A 25,691-nucleotide genomic window follows, 5' to 3' on the forward strand; every position below is an offset into this window, starting at 1 on the left:
ATGAAACAGGAAATAGAAGGAAGACAGCAACTCAGAGTAGGAAGAAGATGGAGAAGGAGAAGACACAGAGCTTGCGTACGAGATCTCTGTAGTCTGTCTCTCTGTATTAGAATAATAATGTATCTACAAACTCAGAGCTACAAAGCTTATATGAAACCCTAAGAGATAAGGTGTCCTTTCACACCGGATGTCCAGGGGGAAAAACCGAGTGGGAGAAAAGTGCCCCTGGTGAAGTGCGTATACAAACTAACACTACTACATGTCTACAATGAATATATTCATTGGAAAATTTGTAGCAAAGATAGAGACCTCTATCGAGCCCCATCTTTCGCCATTTAGCTTCTGTTTGAATAGCTTCGTGCATGATTAACCCTAGTAGCATTGATCTTTTAGGGTGGATTCCTATGACCTAGATGCTTTGAAAATTGAATCTTAAAACTCCTATCCATATTCATTAGTCATCTTTTGTTGAGGGCACTATGAATAGATGAAACAAAATCTAGGGGGAGGATGGCGCGCGCGTGGTTGGGGGGGGGGGGGGGGGGGGGGTTAAACCTCCTATCTATATGAAAGAATTGAATGATAAAGGGGATATAGTAAATTAGGCCAAATTGTGATGGGTGAGAAAGACCTTGCAATGACTTGATTAATTAGATTTTCCAAGGTCCGAGATAAACTACGTAGAAAGCTCTAGGTCTCAAAGCCATTGGACCATTGAGGGGTCTCAAAACATCTTCCCATATCTTAATGCCTTTGTGGTGGAGCATTTAGGTTTTTCTAAGCAACCCTTCAACTACTTCAGGGATGTCCATCAATGGACACCATAAAGATTCTTCTAGGGGGACCGTCAAATTATTGTGGGATGCCCTATTGATGTGTTCTTGGCTGTGTCAAACCCTCGTCTCTTATGTTCCAATGGTTTGATCATAGCTAGCAATGCTTGATAGCTACTACTATTTTCTAACCACTCAACATGTACTTGCTTGTTCTCTTCTTTAAGATTGGAAAGGGGATACTTCTTGGGATCATAGTTTTCATGATGCACATATGCTACCACTACGTGTCTAGTTTGTTCAGTTTTGGCTGCGAAGAACACAATACATCACACATTGATGCTTTGTTTTAGCCACATAGGTTACCAAGATTGAATTTTCTATTGAGCTCCTAGTTTGCATTCGCCAGGTGATGTTGTACAACATTACATGTTGGTGCCATTGACATGGTTGGTGGCCATTTTGACTTGTTGCAAAGAGAAAACCTGATAGAAGGAAGGTCTTTTTGTCTTTTTGTGAATTTAATTTATGTGTATTGAAGGCAGTGTTCAAAAAAAGTGTGCCTTAGATTAGCCTTGAGCCGGTTGCAAAATCAAAGTAGTTGGTTGAGGGGAGGGCAAAAAGGAGAAAATTCCGCTTAAAATACATGGAAAATAGTGTAATTTTGCAAAAATACTGCCTAGTATTGTAAAATTTCACGTTCAGATTTATCTTGGAGGGATTTTTGTATGTTTGTGAAAATGATTTTTCCCGAACACTAATTCAAGGTGCTATGAAAATTCTACGCCTTTGCAAAAGTCCTTGGGGCAGTGACTAGATACCTTTACATCTTCCCACTTCAATAGATTAGCTCACAATTTTGCACTACCATGAGTCACCATATCTTATTCTACTTCCCCCTCCGTGACCTTTTTGGTCCTCTTTTTGGTAGCCTTGCTTCACCTAGTCAAGATTGTTTGCATCAAGGTTAGCATGAAACTCTTCAAGATTTTGCCAAAAAAGCTCAACTTTACCCAAGACTGCATCTTGTTTATGGTTGTAGCTACACACATAAGATTTAAAGCCCTTGGTTTTTAGCCCTTTTTGGAAAGCCAATGTTCCTCTAGGTATGTCTAATACTTTTTATCACTAGCCCTCATCTTTGCTCTTTCCAAGGAACATAACACCATATAATAGCTTGTGTGAACTTCGCTACACAAGTAACAAGGCATGCTCTGAAAACCCTAGGGTAGCTACACCATTAAGCACTTTGTGTGCTTTCTAGTACCTACCCCTCATTTTTCCAGCTTTTATCATATGCTTTAGTCATGTACACATCATTCCTTGCAAAATTTGTGATTATATAAACCTAAGAAATAAGCAATGTTGCTACTCATAGTGACACTTTCAATGTAATCTTTCTCAACGTTTGATTCTTCGGTTACTCCCTTGCTCTTACAATGGGGCTAAAAACCTTTGTGCTTGGCTTGGGGATGGTAGAGGTTCTTACGATAGGAAGAGAGTACATCATTGTTTGACCATTTTAGTTTGCTTGATTGAGTGATTTGTGGCGTGTATTGTATGGTCATAATGTATTGGACATTAACTTGTGAGTTGTTGTCATGTGAATAATATTATTCTACATCTCTTGCTTACTTTTTCTTAGTGTTATGACTGTGTGATTAGTGCACATACAATGTAGGTACTCCATACACCATGACTAGCAAAATCACAAAACTATAGTGACTATTTTTAGAGGAGCTAGTAAGCATGTAGCTTCATTCTACTTGATTGGACCATCTCCAAAGCTCGTTCAAGGCTAGTGCATACAAGACCTTTATTGATAGTTTAATGCCTATGGTGGATAGACCAACGAGGCATTCATCATAATAAGAAATAATAACAATTAACAATAAGTATTAGAGAGAATGTGTTCAATGTAAAAGGAAATAAACCTGCTTGGTCTATTAGATATCTGGAGAGGGAATTACAAGGTAAGCATGGTGGCCTTATATAGGCTCAAAATGGAAAGTGGCAATAAAATGTTGGAAAGTGATATGCATCGCATGTGGGCCCCTCAAAGTCTCAGCCCTCCCACTCTCAAAACTTACGCTAGCAAAATTTGATGAAGTTCTTTAAATTTTATGTGAACATCAGTAATTCTTTTTCTAAAAACTTAGAAAACCTCCAAGTGGAAATTTCTAGAGGTTAATAGTATATATTTCAAGGTTTTTACACTAGATTTTTTATATTTCCTCAGCTTGAATATATTTGAAGGTTTTTATACTAGATTTTATATGTTTTCTCACCTTCAAATTTAAAATTAAGAGATTATTTTTGTAATTTGTAGATGATATTATGCTAAAAGTAGGTTTTCTTAAGCACTGACGTAAACTTATAGAAGCCTTTTTTTTGGGACAATGACAGAAGTACACAAATTGTGGGACAATCCCTTTCCTAGCTTGCAAAATTCCTCCTAGTTACAATTCAAATTGGAAATACTAATAGAATCTTAATAATTTTGATAGTTTGTATGAGTTCTGAACTATTATCTTAGGCCTAAAAACACTAGATACACAATAAACCCCATCGAAGTCTGTTGAAGTCGTCTACATCTCACTTGGGGCAACTTCAACTGCTCTTGCCAACATCATTTCACTTTAATTTGTGCATCACATTTTCTTACTTAAAAGGAATGTGAAGCTCACCTTGCCAAACCCAAAGCAACAGGGAATCTTTCACCTCTCTCACCTTCACCACAACAACGCAATTGTTTGCATGCTTGATGGGTGCAACTTTTAATAGTAAAAAAAACACTCAATAGCTCCTATCATTGAGCGTCGTTTTTGCACAACTATCGTGTTGCATGTTGCCTCCATCTACTTGCCCCCCTATCTACCACATCACACCTTTGCAAGTACTACACAAAGAGTCCATCTCTGGTGTCTCTTGCAAGTCATCTTTCAAGGGTAGTCCATGAGCACAAGATTCAAATCATTGCCCATAGATGACTACTCAAAGACGCAAGTTACTGTCTCAATTTTATCTTTGAAAACTCACTCTCGAGTTCAATGGAATCAGTTGCTTTGACACGGTCTTACGCTAGCAACAATGGTCCAAAAATCCCCAAACACTTGTAAATTTTGAGATTTACCTCTAAATTTTTAATTTGAATGTGAGAAAACCTACAAATCTTAGAGAAACTTGCTGCAAAAAACTTCAAATATGGTCAATTTATCTCTAGTATTTTTCATATGTTGGTTTACCTAGTTTTTGGAAAAAAAGTCCTTATGATCACCAGTTGGCAAAGTCCTTGATGATGTGTAGCTTAATTTTAGAGCATCTATGAAGCAATTGAGTTGGTCAATTTACATTAGAACACATCTTCTCACAATCTTGTGTTATATTTGGAGGTATTAACAAATTTACTACCATCCGTGTCTTGTAGACACGAAAGTCAATCACTTGATTGCTATGCATTTGAATCATTAAATAGAAATTTGGTAGAGAAAAAAGCACTTGCCCAAAATTGCACACCTAAAATAGGCTTCCGATGGATGCAATAGGTTTGTATAGAATGCGTAAATAAGCTCATGCAAATCCAATGGCTTGGGGCTACTTGGTTAATCTTGGGATTGGATAGATATACATTGCTTTTGTGCTTAGGTCTTGTGGAGACTTTGCCGTGGAAGTAGTGGACTTTCTTCGTGATTCTTGATGCTAGTGTGTTAGAGCCATTAATGGTGCATGAGCGTGGCCTTGAATAATTTTGACATTTAAAATGAAAGCCAAAAGGTTTCAATAGGAAGGGTTGTTTGGAACGAATTGTTAGGTAAAGGCGGTGTGTCTCACCATGCTTTGTCCGTGTCCGCCGGTCAATGTTCGGCCGCCCACATGTATCTCCTTATTCTTTATACATACAAAGAATAAGGAGCTCTCACTCTTTCTCACATTGTGTTCATACAGTGAAATTTGGAAGCTCCACCCACATCCCGTGTGCTCTCTCTCCCCCCTTCTCTCTCTCTCCCCCCTTCTCACTCAACACACACACACACACACACACACACACCGCATTTGCGTACTCACAATTGGTATCAGAGCTTTGGCGACGCGCATGCGATGGCTTCCCGGTGAGACGGAAGCGACGGAGCTTGGCTGTGGCGGCTTGAGCTCGAGGGAGGTGGATATGGCTCGACGATGTCAAATCTCATCTTAGGCATGTATATTCAGCTTGTGTAGAGCTTGTGTAGCAAGCCATTGCTGAATTTTGCAGAAAAGAAGCAAGAACAAGACGTGTTGCAGTTCGTTTTTGTTGTTTTTGGCTCTCGAAACAGTGTTTTTTGCATATTGCCGTCACATGGAGTCGGATGGATATGATCCAGGAGTCTAAGTTGGGGTTTTGGCACATTTCGGACGCAATGGTGATGTCCATTTTTTTTTGAAATTCTGCTGTGAATTACAGTAGGTGCAACAGAAGCAAGTTTATGCTTTGTTTTTTGACCGAAAAAGGAGGTTTTTTGTATATCTCTCACACCCGGACTCAGCTATATGTGATCCAGGAGTCTACCCTAAGGTTTTGGCACGTCCCAAACGTGCTGTTCATATCAAAAATTTGAAATTTTGAGTGTTGAAGTTTTTACAGCAGCCTGTCAACAATCTCAACATATCGAGGTTTTGCTGTTTGATTCCTACAGTGTAGAGAGTGATGTGGTTTGCATCTTTGGTTATGTATGGCACCCTGTGGTGCTATTTGAGAGAAAATGCACCTTGTTTTTGCGTATGCAAGTGGTGCTTTGGAATGTGAATTTCAGATTGTTACACATTCGGATGCGGTTTTATGCGCATTGTTTGACTATGTGGGGAGAGAACCTTTTTAGCACGATTTTGTGCAGTTTCATACTATGCATGCATTATGCGGATACAGTGTGAGCTAGCCATAGATCGCAAGTAGCAGGTTTATAGGTTTGTAGTATTTTTGAACAAATACACATTCATAGAGCTATTTAGTCAAGAGTGGGCCAATTTGCTAGGCTTTTGGCATTGCATGTAGACCATTTGTGGATTTTGCTACTGGGGCAGTGTCTATTGTCATGCGTATTTGGTGAGATTTTTTGAGTTTTTGCTCACTTTCTAGGGGAAACTTTGCCAGATTTTTCTCAGGATTTCTCGCCATGGTTTATGCATATTCGCAATTTACTCTCTGATGGTATAGTGGTCGATATATTCCCACTTTGACAGTGATCAAGTGTTTACTCTCACTTTGACAGGTTTTGTCAAGTTGGACGCATTTTGGTGTTCTTGTATCCACTCTCGCAAAAGTGAGGAGTTGTGTATCTTTCTTTGCTTGAGATAGTGGTTTGCTCTCGGGTGGGAGAGTCTTGTGATCTTGAGTATTGTTTGCCATAGTTTTGGCATGGATATGGAGACGCTTCAGGTTAGAGGCGGTTCTCAATCACGATCGTGACTAACATGTTGGCATTGTGGCCATGATGGACATATTAGGCGTCGTTGCTTCATGCGTATGAGGCAACGAAAGAGGCAGATTCATGGTGCTACTATGAGGACAGATGCTAGAGAGTATGCATGTAACAGGCATGTCACTTTTGAGTGTAGCTTACCCTCAGACTACTTTATGTCTTGGGATAGCACATTGTCTACTCATTTTCTACTAGACGAGCATGCAATTTTTCATGTGATGCCATGTCATGATTTCTTTTGCTTTTTCTCTAGTGGTAGACTTGGTTGTGAGCAGTTTGCTGATGGTTCAGCATATGACATAGAGGGTGCTGGAGATGTATACATGTCTTTACCTAGCAGTGCATTGCTTACGCTATGAGATATACGTTATGTACCAAGACTCAGCCAGAGTCTCATTTCAGTGCGTCAGTTGCAGAAGAGTAGTGTACATTGTGTACTGCTTAGAGAACGGTCATTTCAGATGCATAGGGGATCACTGGTGATGGCCAGAGGTGCTAGGAGTGGTATGGTATACCCTTTGCATATTTTTGACACACAAGGCGGTGTAGTCTCTGTGTATTTGCAGCCATGTTTGGAGCGAGAGACGAGGTGCGTCTTTTGCGGATGTGCTGCATGGAGAGCAGGTTGTGCATTTGTCTTCTGGTGACGTTCATGCAGACATTGGTATCTCTGGGGATGCAGAGCTTTGTCAGTCATCAGTTGAGGTGACATTAGTTGAGCCAGAGATCGATGCATTCTTCTATGATGTGTCTAATATGTTTGAAGGCGACAGTGTCCTTCAGGCAGTTGTCTGTGATTGTAGTGGTGCTGATTTTTTGGTTTTGCAGTCATTCTCAGCAGATATACCTTTGCCAGACGATGCTGACATGGTGATGCATAGTCAGGTGGTTCTTGATGAGGATGCATATGGCACTGATGTTGCTAACAGGGATAGATTGGCACACATAGTGCATGTTTCGTCCACTTTTGGGTCTTTCATGTCTGACCTTTTGGTCTCGAGACCCGATCTTGCTTATGCGGTTGGTGCATTTGCAATGGAAGTTGTCAGTCGTGCAATAACTGACACTGGCATTGTGCATTGTGGAGCCATGCAGGTCGTCACTCGATACCTGTATCAGGAGTCTCATCATAGCTCTAGCCCTAGTGGTATGCATGTTGCATCTACACTAGAGCGGTTATAGAGTGAGCCAGTGGGCATAGGTTGAGAGCCGTCCTCTCACCTCTTGTATATACTAGTTGTAGGCTAGTATTATCGCCACGTATCAACACAGAACCTTTCGTGGGAGAATGTTAGGTAAAGGCAGTGTGCCTGACCATGATTTGCCCATGTCCGTTGGCCGGTGTTCGACCGCCCACATTTATCTCCTTATTCTTTAAACATACAAAGAATAAGGAGCTCTCACTCATTCTCACATTGTGCTCATACAGTGAGATTTGGGAGCTCCACTCACATCCTATGTTCTCTCTCTCTCTCTCTCTCTCTCTCTCTCTCTCTCCCCCCCCTTCTCATCTCCGCACACACACCGCATTCGCGTACTTACATGAAATTGATTTCAACGTTAAAAAAACCTTCAAGATGTGGGCTTTAGCAAAAGGATAGTTGGCTTTCAAAGACCATTGGAAAAGAAAAAGTTCATTTGTCTTTTAAACCACACATCCACACACTTTCAAAAGGAAAAAAAAAAGGGAACAAACACACACACACACACACACACACACACATAGCAAAGTTCATTTGTCTTTTAAACCACACATCCACACACTTTCAAAAGAAAAAAAAAAGGGAACAAACACACACACACACACACATAGCAAAGATTCATGAGCAATGTTTAGCAAATAAATCAAGCATAAAACTATGATTTTTTTTTCAATATTTTCTTGTTTAATGCTTGGTCCAAATGCGGCATAAATTTGTGCATTTGAAAAGTTTTAAAAAATGCTATGCGTACAAATGCATTTCAGTAATTCAAAAATTGCACACATTCTAATTCTCAATCTATCTATCCATGAACCTTGCTTAGGGTAGTGGCCATATAGACTTGCCCAAATCCAACGAGAGAGATAGTTAGTATTAAGCTTAATTAGCTTATTCCTAAAGAGTTATGAATTAATTGAGTGCTTAGAGAGAGAGCACTAAATCTAGCATATAAATATAATCGGTGTAATTAAGAAAAGTCAATTATGCATTAGCTCTGATATCACATGTAATGCTTATGGTGGATAGACCAATGATGCATTCATCATAATAAGAGATTAATAACAATTAGCAGCAAGTATTAGAGAGAATGTGCTCAATATAAAAGGAAATCAACTTGCTTGGTGTATTAGAAATCTCGAGAGGGAATTACAAGTTAAGAATGGCGGTCTTATACAAGCTCAAAATGGAAGGTGACAATAAAATGTTGGAAAGTGATATGCATCACATGTGGGTAAAGGTCAAGTGGCATGTGGGCTACATGAATAGCATGTGACTACAATTGTGTAACATGTGTGCATAGTAAAGAAGCTTGTGTGAGGCTTATAAATTCCATAGGAAATAATGTGACTATGCACATAAATTTGATGTTTGGCTTAAGGGTTTCTTCTCATCGTGACTGCAAGCTACAGGCTTACCTCAATAGACAACATATGTCAATATGCATACACTACTTTACTTCTAAAGATTGACCGAGCATCTAGAGGTGTAGATGTTTTGACAAGAGTTCAGCTAGCCAATGAGATTTTGCAAATAATTGGTGAAGTAGTGAGAGTTGCTGACTCATTTGATCTGGCAGTGAAGACTTGACCAAGTTTCATGGATCGCACAGAGCTGGTAGAGGCCTTGTACTATACAATGAAGAGGGCGGGCAAGCACACATACATTGATGAGAGCCCCCATTCACTGTAGATGCCCAAGCATAAGCGATTGTGACAGTGTAGCCCCATTGGTGCAAGAATCAAGTACCCTTGCCTCTTGTGTGCTCCGCATCTTTCACCACACCCATGTTGAGCTCATACAAGCAATGTTGGCAAGCGTAGGTTTGAGGGTAGGTTTGGCATCATGGTCATAGTCACAGTTTGTGAGGGCCATCGCTACGAAGTCCAAGGATAAATGCATGCTATTCTCCACCAACCTTCTTCGCTTATAGACCCTCTAGCCTATCTTTAGGAGCCCTTGAACCTTGCATGCCTAACTGAACTTGCCTAGAAAAATACCCCTATCCCTACCCTTTTCCAAATGTAATCCTTGAAGATCGATTTGCATACCATTTTTATGTACCAAAGACTGTGAAAGGGGACCACAACCAAGGAGCTGAGTTGTTAATTGCACTACTACATGAGGACACAACTACTCATGAATTGCTACATACCATCACCTTCTTGCATTCAAACAATGTCCGTCATAATGATATCCATGGTAGCGGTAACATAATGCTTCATTTTGAATAGCATGGCACATTTTTGCTGGAATATTATGGCCAGACGGCGATCGAAAAGTGGTTAGGAAACGGTCGATCAATTGGCCAGTTGGCCGATTGCCGGTGGTCGAAAGTCAATGGGCGATGGCTGGTGGTCGAATTCAATCACCGATGGCTGATTTCAAGGCAGACTTGTCTCTCCAGAGCGATCACACATGGGTGCATTGGAGAGTCCAACTTGGACTTGTCTACATAAGGGTGGCTACACATGGTTATCTCTCATTAGCCCTTTTGGGCTATAAAAGAAGGCCTCTTCTACACACAAAATGAATTGTGGTGCATTGTGAAGTTGATGTGAGGTGGTGAGAGTGAAGCAAGGTGGGAGCTCTATTAAGGGTATAATCCCTTTGTAACCTACTTCTTGTTTGAAGTACTAAAGCCACTGAGTGGCTGCTTTCTCGTAGATGTAGCCCACATTGGGTGAACCACGTATATTGTGTCTGCTCTCTCTCTCTCTCTCTCTCTCTCTCTCTCTCTCTCTCTCTCTCTCTCTACTCTATAAACTCTCATGTGTGAAAATTATCTCTCTCCATTAAGTAAACTACTCTAATATCTACTTAGCTACGTCCTATTTGCTAACAATTGGTATTAGAGCAAGGTTTGCTTACTAAAGTGTCTCAAGAAAAGGATTTCTTGAATTGAGTGGAAGTAATGATGGAGGAAGGGAAGCTCAAGATCAAGAAGTTCAACGGCAAGAATCACCAACACTGAGAGATGCAGATTGAACACTATTTCTACTAGAAGGACCTTTATTTGCCACTAGGCAGTCTTGCAAAGAAGCCCGCAACAATGGCAGATGAAGCATGGATTGTCCTTGACCAAAAGGCATTAGGAACAATCCGGCTAAGCTTGGCATCAATGGTGGCCTTCAACGTTTTGAATATGAAGACCATGGAGGACTTGATGAAGTCACTTGACGGCCTCTATGAGAAACCATCGACATCCAATAAGATATTTCTCATCAAGCGCTTGTTGAATCTAAAGATGGCAAAGAATGGTTAAGTTTCAGAACACCTAAAAGACTTTAACACCAACATAATTTAACTTCTATCGGTGAAGGTCAATTTCGACAATGGAGTGTGAGCCCTCCTTATACTATCGTCTCTACCGGATAGTTGGGACAACCTTGTGATGGCTGTAAGAAACTCTGTCTTTGACACAAAAACTCTTAAGTTTAATGATGTTGTGGGTGTTCTCCTAAGCAAGGAAATGCAAAAAGAGAAGCACAAATAAATCATCAAGTGTTGCACAGTCAGTGGAAACAAGAGGAAGGCCTAAGGAGAGGTTCAAAAACCAAAAGGATCATGATCGCTCAAGGCGGAGTAAGTCACGCACAAAGTCAGTTCCTGAATGTTGGAATTGTGGCAAGAAGGGCCATGTCAAGAAGGATTTTTGGTCCAAGAAGAAGAAGAAGGAGTCAAAGTCTCATGACAACAAGTCAACATCAAAGGCCAATGTAGCAAGGTAAAGAAGAGCAAGACGCTCTAATTCTCTCATTAGACAACATGTCTAATTCTTGGATAGTAGATTCCGAGGCTTCATTCCATGCAACACCACATAAGCAACATTTCCAAGATTACACCAAAGGTAATTTTGGGTATGTATACTTGGGAGATGATGAAGCTTGTGAAATTGTCGACAAAGGTACACTTTGTATCAAAAGTACTAATGGAAATGAATTGAAATTTAAAGATGTTAGGCATGTTCCTTCTCTTTGCAAAACTTTGATCTCTACAGGACAATTGGATGATGAACGAGGTCACAACATTGCATACAAAAGTAAATATTGGAAGATCTCAAAGGGATCTTTGGTGGATGTCAAAGGAGAAAAGGTTGGTACATTTTACTTGTGTACTGTTAGTACACAATCTTCAACTTGTGCAATAGCTATAGAAGGTGACAGTGCGGTGTGGCACTACTGGCTTAGGCATATGAGTGCCAAAGGAATGCGAATCTTTCAATCAAAGAAGCTTCTACAATGTTTGAAAGAAATGGACTTAGAGTTCTGTGAAGATTGTGTTTAAAGTAAACAAAAGAGGGTAAAATTTCAAAAACCAAGAAATGAAAGAAAAAATAAAGAACTTGAGCTGGTTTATTCGGATCTTTGGGATTCTGCAAGTACACCATCACTTAGCAGCTCATTGTACTATGTAACATTCATAGACGATGCAACTAGGAAAACATGGGTTTATGTAATGAATAATAAATCCAATGTGTTTTCTAGATTTCAAAGAAAGAAAGCCTTTGTGGAGAATGAAGCAGGTACCAAGGTTAAATGCCTCAGATCTGACAATGGAGGCAAATATATTGCAGCTAAGCTTTTAAAAGCTTTTTTGCTAGCAATGGCATTCGGAGGCAAAGGACAACCCCAAGGACACCTCAACAAAATGGAATTTCTGAAAGGATGAACAGAACAATCATGGAGTGAGCATGAAGCATGCGGCTACATGTAAGCCTATTGCTTGAGCTTTAGACAGAAGCAGTAAGTACGTCTATGTACTTGATCAACCGGTCACCCTCAATGGCATTGGATGGGGGAGTTCTAGAAGAGGCATGTACATGTAAACCGTTGAATTATGCATTCCTCAAAGTGTTTGGGTGTGAGGCTTTCATGCACATAGAGAGAAGCCTAAGGTCAAAGCTAGATGCAAAGTCCAAAAAGTATTTCTTCATTGGCTAGGAGAAGCTGATGTTGGGTATCGCCTATGGAATCCTAAAGATGGTAAAATCTTTAGAAGTAGGGATGTAATTTTCAATGAAGAATATATGTACAAAGACAGTACTTGAGAAGGAAATAAAAACAAAAGAAACATGTGATGAGTACATGGAGCTTGAGGATGGTGAAGACTCAAGGAGTGAAAACAGTGACAACGTGCAACAACGTCAACCAAATGAAGAGCCTCAACCCATTCCCCAAAGATCCACAAGAACAAGTAGACCTCCAAAAAGGTTTGTTTCTTCCTTCAACCATCTCTTGGTCTGAAATTCTGGAGAGCTGAAATCATACAAAGAAGCTATGCAACACGAATCCAAAGAAGAATGGATGAAGAGCATGCAAGGGGAGATGGACTCATTACATTGCAACCAAACATGGGAGTTGGTTGACTTGCCTAAAGGTAAGTGGGCACTGCAGAACAAATGGGTGTATAAGCTGAAGGAAGAAGAAGGTGGAAAGAAAAGGTACAAGTCCACGCTTGTGGTAAAAGGGTTTTCTCAAAAGAAAGGTATTGACTTCAATGAAATATTTTCTCATGTTGTAAAAATGAACTCAATTAAGCTTGTTTTAAGCCTTGTGGCTGCTCATGATTTAAATCTTGAGCAAATGGATGTAAATACAACATTCCCTCATGGTGACTTAGAGGAGGAAATTTACATGCTTCAATCAAATGGATATGAAGTAAAAGGTAAGGAGAAAATGGTTTACAGATTAAAGAAGAGCTTGCATGGTTTAAAGCAAGCATCAAGACAATGGTACTTGAAGTTCGATCAATGGATGCTGGATCATAGATTTAGAAGATGCACCACAAATCACTACATCTACACAAAGAATTTGGGAGATGGGAAGTTCATCATCCTAATGTATGACATGATGATTGCAAATGCTAACATGCAGAACATCAAAGACCTAAAAGAGGAGCTATCTAGATATTTTTCAATGAAAGATTTAGGTGTTGCAAAGAGGATACTAGGTATGAAGATATCAAGGGATAGGTTGAAGAAGACAATAAAGCTATCTCAAGAGAATTACATTAAGAAGGTCCTAAAAAGGTTTGCAATACAAGATGCAAAATCAGTTTCTACACCTTTCGCTAGTCACTTTAAACTAACCAAGGATATGTGTCCAAAGACACAAGAGGAGATAGCATATATGTCTAAATTTCCATATGCTGCAGTGGTAGGTTCTCTAATGTATGCTATGGTCAGGCATTGCACATGCACAGTGGGAGTTGTAAGTAGATTTATGGACAATCCACGTAAAGAGCATTGGAAAGCTATGAAGTGGATACTTAGGCGTCTAAAAGGGACAACAACAAATAATTTGTATTTTGGAGACACTCATATTTTCTTACAAGGGTATGTTGATGCATACATGGTAAGTGACAAAGATACTCAAAGGAGCAGTACTAGCTATGTATTCACAAATGTAGGCACATAAGTAAGCTGGGCTTCAAAGCTGCAGAAAGTGGTCTCGCTTTCTACCACATAAGCAGAATATGTAGCAATGACAGAGGCAAGCAAAGAGACTCTGTTCCTTCTAAGATTCTTGAAGTAGCTTGGATACAAGCAATACAATTGTTTCTTGTACATTGACAATCAAAGTTCCATTCATCTTGCAAAAAATTAAGTCTTTCACTCAAGGACAAAGCACATTGAGGTGAAATATCACTTCATACGCACTCTTCTGGAAGAGGGACAACTAAAGCTAGGAAAGGTGCACACAAGTGAAAATCCTACAGACATGTTTACAAAGGTAGCCAACAAGGAGAAGTTGAGCTTTTGCTCATCTTCAATTGGCATTAAGGATAAGAAGCCAAGATGAAAAGCAATCACAGGTTTGGTGTGGAGATCAGTCTCCAAGTGGGAGATTGTTAAGTATGGAGCCTAGTTTACCCCTTGTAATTTTTTCTATTAAAAATGCTCATTTGTAAGGTCCCCGTTATGAGGAGAAGCCATCATGCGTGAAGAAAAATCACTCATTGGAATATTCTTTTTCATCGAAATATTATGGCCGGACGGCGGCCGAAAAGTGGTCAGAAAAGGGCCAGTGAGTTGGCCGGTGGCCGGTGGCCGGTGGTTGAAAGTCAATGACCTGTGGCCGATTTCAAGTTGGCAAACTTGTCTTCTCAAGGATGGCCGCACATGGGCGCATTGGAGAGTCCAACTTGGACTTGTCTACACAAGGGTGGCTACACACGGATGCCTCTCATGAGAGAGGACAACCCTTTTGGCCTATAAAAGGAGGCCTCTTCTCTACACACAAAATATATTGTGGTGCATTGTGAAGTTGATATGAGGTGGTGAGAGAGAAGCAAAGCGGGAGCTCTATTAAGGGTATAATCCCTTTGTAACCTACTTCTTGTTTGAAGTACTAAAGACATTGAGTGGCTGCTTCGTCGTGGATGTAGCCCACATTGGGTGAACCACTATATCGTGCTCTCTCTCTCTCTCTACTATATAATCTCTCATGTGTGAAATTTATCTCTCTCCATTAAGTAAACTACTCTAATATCTACTTAGCTACGTCCTATTTGCTAACAGGTATATAGAGGAGGAGTTGGGTGGAGAATAGCATGCATTAGTCCCAAGACCTCACAATGCTATCAAAGCTGAGCTCTCTCTCTCTCTCTCTCTCTCTCTCTCTCTCTCTCTCTCTCTCTCTCTCTCTCTCTTTGAGGAAGGAGGAAGGAGGAAGGAGAGGGTGGAGCAAGGCTTGTAGCCTGAGCATGGAGGGTGCGAGGATGGCATTAAGGCATGAGGGAAGCCACGAGGGTGACATGAAAAGGAAGGGATCCAACATGCATGAAGCCAGCTTTGGTCGAGGACAAAGGCAAGCATGGAAGGCAAGGCTTCCACACACCAAAGAAGGAAGCTTCACTGCGAGAACAATAATTTGCACACAAGGGAGAATGGGGTCAACCTGCATAGAAACGAATGATGTTGGCGTCAAAGAGGAGAACCCCAATCATTGGAAGATTAAGTGTTTCTACATAGCATCAAAATGCCTCCCCACATGCCCATGCTCTCTCTCTCTCTCTCTCATACCTTGAACCCACCACATCCATCTCAAGAGGTGTGCCATTAACCTTCATTCAGAAGGGTTTGCATCACATTCCCATCAAGCCAACACAAACACAACGGGATTAATCCTTGGAGGACACTACCGAGAGTGAAATTAAGTAAGTGTTTCAATATCAACTCTTGAAGGGGAAATCTCTTCCTTGTTCTTCAAAGACTACGTGCTCGAGAAACTAACAAAAAAGGGATCAACCAAGTTGAACCAAGAGAAGCAAGCATGTGAGCAATCAAGCTTCAAAATCAAGAAATCCTTATTCTAGCTCTTGGTTAAGCACATGCAACGCACGCCGTGAGGTTTCTTAACACTTAGGTCTAATGTGTTTATACTTGCATAGAACTCCAAATTGGCATGATAGTGGTAGATCCAGGCTCAAAGGCAAGATAAAATTATTAATATAGTTAGAGAACATGAGTGGGAGGGAATGCGAGGCATGTGATGTCCTAGAAGGCTTGCAACGCTAAGGCAATCAAGAAGCTTGATGCTTTGTATTAAAGACGCAAGGTTGTTGCATTAAGTGGTCATATATTTCATTGAAATTTAGTCAAGCGAGCAAGAATCTTGATGCTTTGTATTAAAAAAGCAAGGCTGTTGCATTAAGTGGTCATATATTTCATTGAAATTTAGTCCAATTCAAGTCTCCTCTCAAGCAAAGGGAGCACACAAGTTTTCACAATCGAGCTCGACATTTGGAAAACAAGTTTATAACCAAAATTTTGATAACAAAAGAGATCAAATAGTGAAAATGATTGCTACTCCATTTGCAGAAGCTACATGCAAGGCATGCTACTATGGTGGACTTAACTCCACACAACAAGGCTTTTTAACGCTTTTGGTGTGTCACCAAAATTAATTTTTGGTCTACTTAAATGATTTTCTCTCTCTCTAAAATTGGCCATTTCAAAGACAAAAAATACAAAGATTACAAAGAGGGTGATAAGGTGTGTCTGAGGCCTTAGGGTGCTAAAAGTGTGGCTAGCTTTAACTAATCTTGGGAGCCTGTAATTACTCACACACATGCACCTCTTATAGAGGAGTGCTAAATACTCTTCAAAAGGAAAGTAGTGGGTAAAGAACAAAAGGATAGGTCCAAAATTGTCTAAATTGCAAAAACAAGACCTAATCAGACTATCTTTCTTAACATCTCTTGAGACCTGTAAGAAAGATAATTTTTATGATCACAAAGAAAGATATCTTGATTTCATTGAATAAGTGTTTCTAATTAGAGAAGGAGACCTTTCACGTTTTAAGGTATCAAGTACTTTGGATAACATGAATAGCTCAAATAATAAATACATATGGGTTCTTTCAATGAGAGGAAATAAGAAATCCTCTTGAGGTTTTCAAACGTTTTTATGAATTCGGGAAAGAAATTCAAACCATACAGATAACATGAATCTCTTCCCAAAAGAAGCATCCACTTTTTCTTTAAGCACTCAAAACATGAGAGTTGCAGCCTAAGAATGCAAGGCAAAGCATCCATACTTGCAAGATGGAATCCAAAGAAGAGAACTATAAGCATCATTTTGAGCATCTAACCAATGAATTGCTCACAAGAACTTGAATGTTCTCTATGCAGGAAGATTAAAAATCAAGGCGACAACTCAAGCAATCATGCTTTTCTTTTTAAAAAAGAAGGATTGTGGGGAAGATACATGTTTCCACTCAATAAGGTATGCACATTTTTCATCATGTTTTTAATTGTTCATGTTTTTTACATTTCAGGAAACCAAAGCTGTGTAAATTATATTTTCTCATAATGCATAACGATTCAAATTATTTTAATAGCATATCTCAATGGATACCTTGCATGCTAGATGCAGATGCTTCTATTGTAGTTGATACACAAGATTTTGTGTCGCATGAATGATAAGAGAGAAAGTGTGATAAAAGCGCATGTCTTTCTTGCTAAAGGGCACTATGGTATTCAACTTACATTTAATGTTATGGTGAAAATGTTTTAAATTGCAATACTTGAGAACAAGACATATTCTTGAATATGTTTCTCAATATTTGAAGTGGCATATTGTATACAAACTTTGCTATAAAAAAGTAAGTTGGTGATCTTTTAGACATTATTCTAGAGGAAAAAACACACCATACCAAAGATAAAATCTTTGGCTAGTGCATTAATTTTCTTAAAAGATCCAGTCAACAAATGGTTGTTGTGCCATGTCTAATAAGGCTTGTAAATGAGTTAACACAAGCAAGGACTACAATAGCGAGGAATACATACATTACCAATATCATGCAAAGTTACTCAAATGGTCAGAAAGAAAATTTTCAATTTACAAAAATGGTAAATGATTGGCTTATACACTCAAGTTGCCAACCATACGGTTGGAAATTATGCCTTTCAAATAAGCCTATGACTTCCTCTTATAGAGACTACCTCACTCTAGAATGGGTTAATGCTGGAAGCTCCCACTTCAGACAGACAATGGGGACCAATGAGTAATGAAGTTGTGGAAGTACCTTGTCACCTCTCACCATTCCAGCACCTCCAAAGCTCTATTATACTTTTGTACAATCTTGTCTATTGTGCCTCCCTGCCTTAAGCTAGATACCTCTAAATTTTTCCATAGGCCACCCTTAGAAGTAAGTTTTGCCTTGTCAATCAAGTCCTTTGCCATAATGGCCCATGCCGTGTCGTGCAACGTGATTAAAGTCAAGAACTTGGCACATTGGGCCTCTACATGAACAACAAGGTTGAGAATCCCGATACCTTCTAGCTCCACTGGCCTAGCAACAGTCTCCCAGATAGCCCACTTCCAAGGTGTCGAGTCTTTGGTGTTATTTTTCCAAAGGAATCTTTTCACCAGTTTCAAAAACTCCTTCCAATTGCACTTGGCTAATTTAAGAAGTGGGCTCATGAAGGCTATGTACGGGAGTAGAAAAGCTTTGATCACTTTAACCCTGCTTGGGAAGGGAAGTAACAGATATTCCCACCTTCTCATCTTGTTTCTAATCTTGTCCATAACCCATTGGAATCTTTGCTTATGTGTCACATCAACCTCCAATGGAGCACCAAGGTGGCAAAAGACCTTCCCGTTAGAGCTATCTCTCTGGTCTACATAGATGGATCAAAAGAGTCATTTTCAAAGAGTGACATCAATCTAGATTTTCAATACTTTATTTTGATCCAGAGGCTAAGGCAAACGTCTGTACAATCTCCAAATCCCTTCAAACAACGTGCAGCTAGGCTTTGAGGAAAAGCAGGGAATCATTTGCAAAGAGATTTGCAAGGAGCTAGTCCTTGTTTGACAAGGATAGCCCTTGGATCTCCATTCTCTCAGCACTACATTCCAGCATGGTAACTAGCAGATGCAGGCATCCTTGCTTGATTGATCTTTTGTCGCCCACAATTCTATCATTAAAACGCAGCTCAGAGTGACTCTAGCAGCACTGAGAGTGAGGATGAGCCGACACAATTGAGGCCCAAATCCCAGAGATTTCATGATCTCCTCAATGAACGACCAAGTAATCCTATCATAAGCCTTGCCTAGATCAAGTTGCAATAGAGTACACTCCTTTTTGGTGGATGCTGCGTACTCAATGCCAACCATGGAAGTCACGATATTATCATATATAGAGCTTCCTTTTATGAAGTCGTGTTGATGAGGAGTAATGGGTTTATCCAGAATGGGAGACAACTTGAGGGCAACGGTCTTGGCGATAATCTTGTAGGCCATTGACATCATGGGTATAGGTCACTAGTGTTTCAATTGCGAGCAGTTGACTTGCTTTGAAATTAATTTAATGAGACCCCTTTTAATACTTGAGTCAAGGATTTTATTAAGCAATGCTCAGTTGGCTATTTTCGTAATGGGGGACTTGAGACCGTCCCAAACTTCAATGAAATTTTTTTGTAGTCAGCCCATCCCACCTAGGGACTTCTCTTTACCTAAAGCCCTTAGCACATAGAAGCATTCCTCCTCAATAAAGTCCTTCTCCACGAGATTGACTTCGGAGTGCGATATCGTTACCTTGACGCTCCTCAAAAGATTAATTATGCCTTCATCCACTTTCCTTGAGACTGACCTATGATCTGGCAAAGGTGATCAAGCATTAGCTTGGCCATTTCATCTTGGTACTTCACTTCATTCCCCTCCCCATCATTTAGAGCATGGATAAGGCCTCAACCTCTCCTAACTTTTAAGGCTGTAAAAAAATGCTCTTGATTGGCTGCTCGGGCTGGAGGTAGGTTTCCCTAGACAATAGCCTAAGCTTTCTGAGTTCCTCCATCTGATGATCAGCCAAGTCAGATTTAGCTTCTAGCCACCTTTTGTGCTCAACTTCAGACGTAGTCCCTTTGTGCTTTTTCTTTGTCAGTTGCTCTACTTCATCTCCTAGATGCATCAGGCACTCTTGGCAAGTCTTCTTCAATCAGGGTCCTGTGGTTTTGATCGCTTTTCACATGAATGAGACCCATGCTAAACAAGCATCATAATCGTATCGCCTATTTACCTTGTCATGCCTTAAATGTGAGCATAAATGTTGTATTTTAGGATGTTAACTTGATCTCAGGTTGGAATTTGGAATATAAGCCATGATTCCTCTTGTGTCACATGTAAATTGCAAAATTTGAGCACAACTCTTAGAGAGTGTGGTAAAAAAGAAGAAGATGGTGTGCCAAGTCAAGGCTTTGAGTGGACGTTTGGTGATGGTCACGTGACGTATAGTTATCACTAACTTTTTGTGATAGCTATGCTGCAATCGTGGTCATGAGAGGAAAAGGAGCGTGCATAGTAGAGCTATAAAGTAGGTCTGGCAATGTTGCATAGTTGCACATGTAGCTGGTGAAGCATCAGACAAAGATTGGGTCAAACTTTAATGACTATCCAATGTAATTCAAGTCTCTACTGTAGAGACATGGTCCAATTGATACATGTCACACACAAAGATGGGGACCCAATGACAACACATTTCACGCTATGATTATCTTAGCCAACGTGCCATGTAAACTTTTGACCCTCAAGCGTTGATAGGGTGGAGAAGCCGGTTTAAGTACGACAAATCGTACGGACCAATTTAAGGAAATCCAATCTACCTCATCGAGTATTCAAATAATGAAAAAAATACACGGGTTTAATCAAACCCTATCCTAGCTTTGGCCGTGTTCTTTTATTGGCTCCTCTACCCTAGAATGTGCTCACTTGACGACCATGAAGGCATAGTTTCACGCATAAGCATAGTGGGCCTTAGGTCCCTATCGAAGAAATTCAAAAGTCTTTGTTGTAGAGATGTGGTTTAGTTGTTACAAGTCATGCGCATAGATGGGGACCCACTGACAACACGTTTCACTCTATGATTTTCTCGACCAACGTGCCACATATGCTTTTCACCCCCAAGTGCATGTAGGGTAGAGGAGTCGATTTAAGTATGCTCAAATCTTATGGGTCAATTTAAGGAAATTCAAGTCTTCTAGATTCCACTCGTGTATGATATTCCATGATTTAGAATCAAAATAAAGCCAAAAGATACCATGTGAAGCTCTTTAAGGACAAAATGTCTAACTCATCAAGTATTCAAATATTGAAGAAGATACCATGGATTTATTCAAATCCTATCCTAGTTTTTGGGTCTTTTGGCTCCATACTTTTATTGGCTCTTCTCCCTAAGACTAAGGAACAAGGGGTCTTGAATGAGGACCCCGTCATGAGATCCATGGTGATTGCAAAATGCGAGGTAGGTTTGACCGTTCGATTTTAAATGAATGTGTCCGAATTTACTTTTTCTATCTTCGTTTACTTTTCTCTGCATGAGTGTCCTTTATAAGGACGTTGCTTTTTTGTTAGACGTCAATCATCCTCGAGATTCGTGTTTGCTCTGCCTGCCGTGGATCCCATGACAGGGTCTTCATTGAAGACCCCGTCATCTTTAGTCACGTGGGCTCCCCTCCCCTAGAATGCTCTTGTGTGACCATCGTGGAGGCATAGTTGCACGCATTAGCTAGTGGGCCTTAGGTCCCTATGAGATGCACTCGGAAGGACGAGTCTCACTCTGACTGGGCCAATCAATAGTGCCACTATGAGCTCTCCTTGTCACACATAGTGATGGTCATATTGTTGCAAACTTGCATGGCAGCCACCTCATGGTCTGTAGAGCCCTCCTCTGGACGACCCCCTCTCCTCATCCAATCCTTGTTGAACTTAGTGTTCCATGCGCTAAGTGGTGCACTAGAATGAATGTAACGCTTGTTCATCCGCCCACAAATATAAACATCTCTTTTGATTGCCTTCCCAAGAAAGAGCACATCACACATGATCACCGACCATGTGTGACAAGGGCCTTAGTATAATGGATAACAAAGAGAGCTCCCCCATAAGCCCATTAACGGGACATGTGGAGGGCCCTTGAACTGCAGCTTGCGTAGTTGTAGCAAACAACATCACAAACTTGTTGGTTGGCATTTAACAGCTCTCTTGCTGCTCAACCACCCCCCACATTTGTGAAGCACCCCTTTAAACATGTTGGAGGGGGTGGTTTTCAGATCATGTGTCATTTTTTATTCGTTGTTGCTTGAGCATAGGAGAAGGGCCCTCTTTTCTCCATGGCCCTTTTGCTAGTGTATGGGGGGGGTGCCCTAGTCGCATCATCGTATTTCACAACCATACTGCCTGGTCACCCGGTCAAGGAGAAATACAATGACTGGAAAAATGTAGCAGGCCAACTTCTCACAGGGAGGGTTGGAAAAGAGAGTATAGGAGCAGGGCGACTGCTCCTATCTCGTGCAAACCTTGGTGAATTCGAGGCAATAAGTGCATATTTTATTGTTTACGAGAGAAGATATCTGACCTCGTGCGCCTTTGAGATGATGTGACTCACATGATGAGCACATTCTCTCTCTTCTTGACTTATTGATGATTGGCTGACGAGCAGGCTAGTGCTCTCATGCGACCACGCTCTAGGTAGCCCTCTCCTCCTCATTATCTCACACGGGCCTGGGAAGGAGGGGATCAATGACCCATGCCCATTTTGGGGATTGGGTGCGATCTGGGCCGTCAGATGCACTTTGTGTAAATTCGAGAAAATAGGTTAACTCGGGTGCATCAAAAATTGTAAATTCAGGCCAGCCCCCTCCCTTCCTCCCCTGGATTCGAACCGAGGACATCCCCTTTGCAAGCCTACCACCTTAACTACCTTGCCTGCACGTGCTTGTGGAAAGCATAGAGAGAAGGGTCCGTTAATGATGAACCTGTCGCTGTGTAAATTCGAGAAAATTGGTAAATTCGGGACACAATGCAAGATCGACAGCCCACGATTCTTGCGCTCCAAGAATTAAGCGTAGGCCATTGATCCCCTCATGCCCATGCCCGTGTGAGATAGTGCTGAGCCCTCTGAGGCTCATTCTGTTAGAATTATACTGTGGGTAAGACTATTGACTGGCAGAGGAAGGTCTTGCCTGGTTTGATCTGAACATCATAAATGGAAAGGGAGTAGGGGGCATGATGACAGTGAGGGAGAGATATCATCAGTGATCATAAATCATGAATCGTAATGATGGTGCCATGGTGGGTAGAAATCGAGGAAGGCAAATTCCTTTTGGCTTTCGCTTTTCTTGTTGGGGGCCCTGTGACCTGTCCTAGCTTCTAATTAGAGGAAGAGCTGCTCCATACCACCCCCCTCTCTCTCTCTCTCTCTCTGTCTCTCTCTCTCTCTCTCTCTCTCTCTCACACACACACACACACACACACATTTCGGCTAGGAGCCCACACAGGCGCACATACAGCCTCGCTGCCATCTACAGCCCCCCTCCACGAAGGTACCCCTTATCGCCCCGCTTTTGCAGCGCCCCACCGTCTTCCTGGCTCCTGTTAGTCCTTTCCTTTGTCCTCAGCAACAGAAAAGAGCGTTGCTGCAGGCTCTTTGTTATGCGTCTGAATTTGGATACAATCTAGGTAGTCCTTTGCATATCGTCTAAGCATCCCTCTTTTACTCCACACACACACACGCACACACACACACGGAGGCCTTTTGCTCAGGTGGGTTTTCATTTCCCTGCACTTTCTCCTTCCTTTGCGTCTCTTATACATACACTAGTGTACACACGGTTTCATTTCCCTGCACTTTTGCCTTCCTTAGCTCTCCTTACACATTTGAGAGACACAGGCTGTAGTTTCTCTGATGCAAATTCTCTCCCCTATCAGTGAGTAGCTTTGCAGGCCTATCTTGTTGATGGTGGAGCCAAAATGTCAGCTACGCTTCAGCAATAGCGGCTCTATGCTTTTAACAGAATAGTGGCTCCCTACTTCTCGACGGAATAGCGGTGCCATGCTTCCGACAAGTGCTTCAAGCAGGTAGACCATCAAAAGGTGAGAGCTGAGAATGAAAGAAATGTTTTGACATGCCGTTGTGTTTTGTTAAGTATGGTGCAGTAGACCATCAAACGTAAGGGCAAAGCCTTATATCCAGTGAAATGTTTGATTTGCCGTTCTGTTTCGGTGAGTATGGCTTGCAAGTTGCCGACTCATTCACTTGTGGAAGTGTGCACACTACAGAGAACATGGTAACATGCTTGTACCGAATCAAGATGGCAAGCATGTCGCCCTTGGTTACAATCACATGGTGCAAGACTCTGGTGGGACTTGGGCTTTCTCTGAATGTGCAGGAAACTGCACTTTGTGAGGGTGCACCTGCGTATAATCTAGTTGACACAAAACCATGGCTCTTCAGCAAGAAAAAAGGCAGTAAAGTGCTCGAAATCACCCGTAACTTTTCAGTGAGCGTGGTTTGGGATTTAGCAAGTGCAATGTATACGGCTGGTCCTGAGCCCGTAAAGGATTTTTTCTTTGCTCTTGTACATGACCAGGAAATTGTCCTCTTGCTGGGGGACATGACAGAAGATGCTTATGGGAAAACACATGCAAAATCAGTATCTTCTGATACCATCATGATTTCAAGAAGGGAGCATATATTCGGCCGACGTCTTTATGCCACCAAGGCTCAGTTTAGTGAAAATGGGCCCACGCACGACATACTCATAGAGTGCAACACTAGAGGGAAAGATCCTAGATTGTGCGTAAGAGTTGATAAGCAGCTTGTACTCCATGTGAAGAGGTTGATATGGAAGTTTCGAGGAAATCAGACCATATTAGTCGATGGATGCCCAATTGAGCTGTTTTGGGATGTGCATAATTGGCTCTTTAGCCCCAGTGACGGGCACGCGGTGTTCATGTTTCAAACAAGTACGGCAGCAGACAAGTCATGGTCAAGCCTGGCGACTAGTTCTCTCCTTCAGTGGCAGCATGCATCGAGCTCATCTTCTTCTTTGAAAAGTACGGAGAGCTCGGGGTTCTCCCTGCTGCTTTATGCATGGAAGAGTGATTAGAGTTCTGCATTTTTGCTACCCTAAAGAGTTGCCAATGGTAGCAGAAACATGTCCAAGGCTGCAGTCCCATTGGCAGACAGTTTTTAAGCCTCTCAAAATCAATTTTCTACATGGCGTGCTGAAGCGAAGGCAGCAGCTTCATAGGCTAGTATGCCACATAGAAGAGTTTTCCTCACATGCAGATCGTGCAAGACATGTAAGGCTTCAGAAAGGTTTTTTCAGATATTTGTGTGCAGGCTTGACAATACTGCTTTCTCCCCTGTTCAAAGAGAGATTATCACTAGTGCAACTGTACCATGTGCAAAATGTACACAGCTTCAAGGATGGGAGACTTTTGAGGTATGTTCCATTTGTGCTTCTAAGGCTATGGAGGCCAATGAGAGAGGTTAATCTTGTTGTTGATAGTCCTCACTGATACTGGGTCTGCCTTGCAGGGGCACCCTCGTCTGCGAAGGTTGTATATTTGTGAAATGTTTTGAGCTTTTAAAGGGAAATGCATGTTATGCACGAAAGTGAACAACGGGAGCATACCATAAGCTGTCCTTTGCAACCAATATTATTCATGTATAATGTGTTTTGTTTGATTCAATCTTTTGGGGGGGGGGGGGGGGGGGGGGGGGACAGTTTTGTTTGTGCAAATTGCCGGTGAGCATAAGCTTAGTCATCAAGTAGCGTACCTCGTAAACTTGTGTTGGTGGGTTAAATCCTTGTTTTCAAGGTGTTCTTTTGCATTGGCCCACATGGGTACTCTGAATTTTTTGAGAAGATGTTTTCCAATTTATGTTTTGCATGCATTCATAGCTGCATTTTAGCCATTGTGTTCTGATTTTGTTGTCGTACAGGAATAAAGTGAACCATTTGATTCGGTACATTCG

The 25,691-nt window shown here is 41.2% G+C and overlaps 1 protein-coding gene across 1 annotated transcript; it reads left to right on the forward strand.

Annotated features, from left to right (window-relative positions):
- Positions 1-23,603: 23,603 nt before the first annotated feature.
- Positions 23,604-25,400, forward strand: LOC147425411 (uncharacterized). The gene is made up of 2 exons (XM_086499637.1): positions 23,604-25,155; positions 25,251-25,400. Exon 1 carries the CDS (start codon positions 23,905-23,907, stop codon positions 24,814-24,816), a length of 912 nt encoding a protein of 303 aa, XP_086355763.1. The 5' UTR covers positions 23,604-23,904; the 3' UTR covers positions 24,817-25,155; positions 25,251-25,400.
- Positions 25,401-25,691: the final 291 nt, after the last annotated feature.

The sequence above is a fragment of the Adiantum capillus-veneris genome, chromosome 25, assembly GCF_014529385.1.
Source record: "Adiantum capillus-veneris isolate H3 chromosome 25, ASM1452938v2, whole genome shotgun sequence".
Lineage (NCBI taxonomy): Eukaryota > Viridiplantae > Streptophyta > Polypodiopsida > Polypodiales > Pteridaceae > Adiantum > Adiantum capillus-veneris.